Genomic DNA, 6,020 nt, shown 5'->3' on the forward strand with positions numbered 1-6,020 from the left:
ATTTAGCACCATTTTTTGAAAATTTTCCTGGGGGGCATGCCCCCAGACCCCCCTAGCGGCGCGCGCGACTGCGTCGCACGCGGATCTACCACTTTTCATTCAAAATAGGTTGGCATGTATGATGCTCACTCTTGCGTCATTATGGAACGTTTCCAAACCCAACCTCCTCGACACTGGCTCGCTGCCAATACTCCTGGTTCCTTTATTTGCTGCATGCGTCACTTATATTCTCTAGATGCACTGGCTACTTATGGTGGGCCCTCTTATTTTGAAGGTTCTCATGTCTAAAGATTCCAATGGCCATCTAAACCTGATTACAGCGAATGTCTACTCAAATGTTAATAATACCAGTTGGCTTCTAGTATCAATTATTCTAAGTACAGTAGGACGCTCTTCGAAGAGGTTCTGATCCAAGCGTCCGAAATCAACTTTCACTCGCATGAATTTGCATCTCTACAAGATGATACAAACACACAGCTATATCAGCTTAACTCAGAACAAATACAGCTTATAGTCCTCAGCTAAGGACTAGTACGTACAGCAGTGAGAAATTTTTATGAAGCTAGACTTGAAATGCATTTATAGAAATATTATCAAAATTTGACAAGTTAACACCTAGAAGAACCCTGAATTAAAGACCAAATAAATATTAATCAACAAAAAACATATTGTAAGCACATATGATATCGTGTGCAAACGTGTGCAATAAGATATATTAAACGGTAGCGGTAGAAATACCTGACTGGATAAAAGTGGTTCACCGTCTTGTGGACAGCAAGGCATCGTCCTTTTAAGCAGCTCAACAGCACACAGGTCACAGAAACGATGTCCACATGCTGTCTGCACAGCATCTGTCAATGGATTCTCACAGGATGCACACCTATATATGTCAGATATCTTTGGCAGTACATTACAGCTTACTCTTGACTTTAGTATCACACTGGTGCACACTCAGCACAGATCTATATACATTGCATCAGAAGTACATAGTATTAATTAGTACAATTAGACAAAATTTATCAAATACCGTATTGATTCTTCGGGCTAGGACTTAACATAAGCATTTATCTCATGATGCCATGTAAAAGCAATACATGGGCTTAGGTTAGCTCTGGCTTAGCTATACCTAGGCTATATATATATATATATATATATATATATATATATATATATATATATATACCATTGCATAGGCTTGGCCTTTCGCCCCCACGCTGTCACTATGTGCAGGAATTTTGCAACATGCACTAGCTGTGACTCAGTGTAACACATGATAGAACTAGAAGTAGAAGACCCTACAGAAGTTTTGTGGAGTTAAACAGCACTGACAGAAAGTACACTACAGCACACTCCTCTCACTTATCTAAGTATATTTTCTACTGCAGTGCAGGGACTGAGCATAGATATAGAATACTATAGTATTCTATATGGACTGAGGAAGCGTGCTCCACGGGTAGAGGGACTATAGCTAGCTCTAAGCTAGCTCCAAGAAACGGTATTGCTAGGGTTAGAATACCGGTGTATTGACGTTAGTCATACAGGTGTATTGACGTTAGTCACACAGCCTGGTCGGGTTAGCTCTAAGCTAGCTCCAAGAAACGGTCTTTGCTAGGGTTAGGGGACCGCTAGATACAATAATGTAACCCAAACCCAAGAGGATAGGGGATAGAGGATAGAGCATAGAGGATAGAGGATAGAGGATAGGGGATAGAGGATAGAGCATAGAGGATAGAGGATAGACCCCCTATCCTCTTGGGTTTGCGTTACATTATTGTATCTAGGGGACCGCGTACAGTTGCCGCAGGCCGGGCTATAGTACTAGAGCTAGCTCTAAGCTAGCCCGACCAGGCTGTGTGACTAACGTCAATATACACAGGTCTTCTAGTTCTATATATATACTAGGGTCTTCTAACCCTAGCAAAGACCGTTTCTTGGAGCTAGCTCTAAGTCTAAGCAGTAAGCTTACTTGTAACGTGTCTCGAACGGACGGATGAACTCGACAACTTCTCCGCGGAATTTCATATTATATTTCAATGTCCTTACTCTTTAATTAACAGTAATAAGCCTTAAGAGCGTGAGAGAAACATCCTTGTCTGTCTTCTTATAGTAAAATATACTACCACTGGTAGCAGACACAACAACACACGGTGTGCTTTCTTGCTAAAGTAAATAGACAATATCATAGTACGTACAGTGTATTTGGAAATTCCCACAACACGCCACACGATTGGACGAGCTATTATTGACTGACTGTGGCGCTTTATGATTGGCCACTGTACTCAGAAATAATTATTTTCACCGCGGTAGAAATAATAAGCCAGTTCGTAGTTAGCCAAGGGGTTGTGTGGGGTCGAAACACTGATCTCTCTGACTATTGTGTAAAGTTTTTATTTATTTCCATAAAATTAACCGTTTGCACCGGGTCAAAGTGACCGTCACTAAATTACTTAATTAGTTTAAATCATTTTACAAATCAATGACAGCTAAATATTGAGATTTGAGGATTAAAACTGATTTTTCTCGAGAAATCGGGTCCATAAGTCAGTTATGTGGCGAAAGGTTACTCAAAAACCATTAGTTCATGTCTAAAAATACTATTTCAAAGTGCTAGGAAATCGCACCTGGAGCCATTACATTTTCAAAAAAAATCTGGGGGATGACCAGACCCCCCTTACCTGCTTCCTGCTTAGCGGCGTTAGCGCGGGCGGCTTTGCCGCCATAACCTATATGTTTCTATAGTATCAGGAGTTAATGAAGACAAACTTTGTCTTCATGAACTCGAGTCCTGATATTATGAAAGTCCACAGCTATAGCACTAAGAACCCTCCCCCCACACACACTTTTTAGCTGGCTACGTCCCTGTATATTATTATTATTGTTATTATTGTCAAACTATCTAAAAGATGGGTGTCATATGTTTGGACAGGGGCGCAATTTTAGTGCTCGCCATAGGCGCTATTCCCGGTAGGTACGCCCCTGGGTGGGGGCCAAAGGGGGCCATGCCCCCCTGTGGATCCGAAAGTAAAAAAAAAGAATTGTTCTACTAAAAAGAGAATTGTCGTAGTCATAATGAAGGTTGTACATGCACTCAAAAGTGCCTGAAGATATCGTGGGAGCAGAGAATGCATTTGTGCATGGTGCCCAAAAGAAAGATCGCAGAGCTGAGAGGTGGGGGAGCGTAGCTAGGGTATGGAGAGGGAGACAGAAGAACCATTAAAATATTAAATCATCTACTATTTCGCACAGTTTGCTGTTTTTACCCCCCACCCTCCTGGTAAAAAATCCTGGCTACGCCACTGCGTATATGTACATGTACACGCACGCACGTGTACGTGCACACACACACACGCACGCACGTGAACGTGCACAATGCACACGCACGCACGCACGCACGCACGCACGTGTACGTGCACACGCACGCACGCACGTGCACGTGCACACGCGTTTGCGCTTCTTCTTTCTTGTATCTTGGCTCCCTCTCTTGTATTTCACAAAGCACTCGATTACATCGAAGTGCGGGGATTATCTAGAAAAAAAAAGATTATCAATGCCTAACGAGCCTACGTCGAGAATCTTCGTCGCCGCGCCAGTACCATTTCGTCAGTACTAGTCAGGTTCACTATGTTTTTTTTGTTCAGAATTTATGGTAAGATTAGCAAACCTATACTTTTGAAAGGTTATGTCTGAGGAATCCGAAAAACAATGTTTACATTTGCGGAGATACGGTATGCCGCCATTTTGGATTTTCAAAATGGCCGCCATAAAAATACATATTTAGCCGTATTTCTGCCTCTAATCACCTAAAAACTTTTTAAAAATAGCATCCTATGTTTTCAGGGACAAGCAATCTATTGGTGACATACCAACTTCTAACTGTAACACTTGTATGTTTTAGAATATTGTCATTAAAAACAAACAAAATACCATTCCATTAGTATATGCATATATAACCCTTTCACTGCGGTCTCGGCCGTGCCGGGACTCGTGCATGAGTTTGATATAGCTGCTGCAGAAGTTGCACATGAGTGCCTACCATGCTGATTGTCATTCTGCAAGCATCCGAATTGAAGACGTTGGTCGTTGGTGAAAAATACCGGACAGTGATTTCGTTCGACATGGCCCTGTACGAGAAGGTTGCAAGTTACTGGATTCAAGACTTGATCTGATAAGGAGCAGTTGTCCCGCAGACTGGGCGCGAAGCTACATGCTGTGATGGTGAGCTGAGGATCTGGGAACGTCCATAAAAAACTCAATGAATAGATGATGGCGCTGATTGAGGCTGACGTATACGGCTCTGCCACAACAGACAGATCCTCAAGTGCGCTCACTACAAAGAAATCTTCGTGCACACATCCACACTTATATGGCTCTATATAAACTAGTCCTGAACAGTTCTTCACAGAGAAGCCCAACTTAAACCCATTTGCGTAGAACCAGCAGATAAGGTCCAGGAGCTTGAGCAAATCAAGCAGTCGACAGAAGCTCAAATCCAGAAAGCGGATGACCAATGACGATCTCTACAACCCATTCAACAGCTGAAAATGTGAGAAGCGCAGAAATCCTCAATGCAATGTTCAACTTTTTGATGAACTACATCCACGGATTGACCCATCTTGCACTTGAGATGAGGCATCCAGGAATTCCGATCTCGTTCTCCACCTTCAAGCTGGGGAGCACTAAGCAAGTTATTCTTCGCCATGATCGAATAAAATACAAGCGCCTCTGGCGCACGTTACATCGCAGACATGCATGAGTTGAGGACAAGCCATCCAGAAACTGGCTGAACTTCATACTGGAAATTCTATCTGTGACCAAGAGTACGATTCCATTTGTCTCGATTGGAGCAGATCACGCATGTGAACAACTCAACAGGAGATAAAGATACATTCTGGATTAATTGACATTCCCAATAATGCCAACGCTCGTCAACGGTTCTTCTTGCACTCCTGAGATGTCACGTCTTTCAGCTGAATTCAATGCAAATTCAATGCTTGCTGTAGACAAGCCACAAAGAGCATCATCATGTTCACCAATGGCTGTGAGGAAAGCGCATGACAACGTTCGATCGCATAAAGCTGCCATAACTGAGTCAGGCAAATCCCTTTGCTGCTGAGAGTGACCAGCTCTACACACTTCATCAACATACATATGTCTTACAAGAGAGTGTCTCACAGATTCTGAATATCGACGACACTGGGAGAAGCTGTATGTGGATTACGTTGCGAACGCATGAATGGAATGTCAGCCTCTGGGCACCAGTCAAGAAGCAGAACAACAGGCTGTACATGTCAGGAAACAAGAAGCAAACGGTAAAGATCCGTGACCAGTCGGTAGATCTGAAAGAAACAAAAGATCTGTACGGTCGGTTGATGTACTACCAGATCAAGCCGTGACATCGATCAGAAGCATGGATTGGGACTACGAGTTCACTCTTACCCCCAGAGCACTGTTTGCACTCGACGGTTCAATCTTACCATGGTACTGACAAGTCAAAGCTTATCCATAGCCTTGACACTTTGGTAAAACCACAGAAACTCATGCTGATGTACAGCAGCAGAAGCATCAGAACAGGCTAAGTGATATTGCCGATCCAGGAACGCCCATCTACATCACATCTAGACGAAATTGTTGTTGTGGATGGAATGGTACTCGTCCAGAAGATGACAAGAAACGCGAGACAATCACACAGTCAAATATCTCGGTCATCATTTCAACGACCACTTATGAACATGACAGGCAGGATCGACGTGATTATTCTGTGTTGGACACATACAAGCAGATTCATTTAAGCAGAAACACAAGAGAAACTACGACAAGGCAAGGGACCTGTTCAATACCAGATTGGCAGATGATACAAACATCAAACATATACCAATGGCCGCTTCCTATTCACGAATAGACGAAAGCTGATATAACCATATACCTTGCGAGGCAACACTGGAATATAACGTAAACTCTCCTAAGTTAATCATCAGCTCAGGCATCGGACCATACTAGAAGCAACCAGAGATGCAGTTTGA

At 42.9% G+C, this 6,020-nt stretch overlaps 1 protein-coding gene across 3 annotated transcripts in view; it reads right to left on the minus strand.

The window, feature by feature from the left end:
• LOC106805775 (TNF receptor-associated factor 3-like) overlaps window positions 1–2,205 on the minus strand; it is an 18,778-nt gene extending 16,573 nt beyond the window's left edge. For 2 of the 3 annotated variants that reach the window (XM_014807493.1, XM_014807492.1), the window contains exons 1-2: window positions 1,967–2,205; window positions 739–880 (exon numbers count right to left, since the gene is read on the minus strand). In XM_014807493.1, the coding sequence (XP_014662979.1) occupies window positions 739–880; window positions 1,967–2,022 (198 nt within the window). In that variant the 5' untranslated portion in view covers window positions 2,023–2,205. The remainder of the gene's footprint in view (window positions 1–738; window positions 881–1,966) is intronic. The other variant, XM_014807494.1, reaches the window with a different exon arrangement.
• Between the last annotated feature and the right edge of the window lie 3,815 nt (window positions 2,206–6,020).

This window comes from Priapulus caudatus, unplaced genomic scaffold (genome assembly GCF_000485595.1).
Source record: "Priapulus caudatus unplaced genomic scaffold, Priapulus_caudatus-5.0.1 Scaffold126, whole genome shotgun sequence".
NCBI lineage: Eukaryota > Metazoa > Priapulida > Priapulimorpha > Priapulimorphida > Priapulidae > Priapulus > Priapulus caudatus.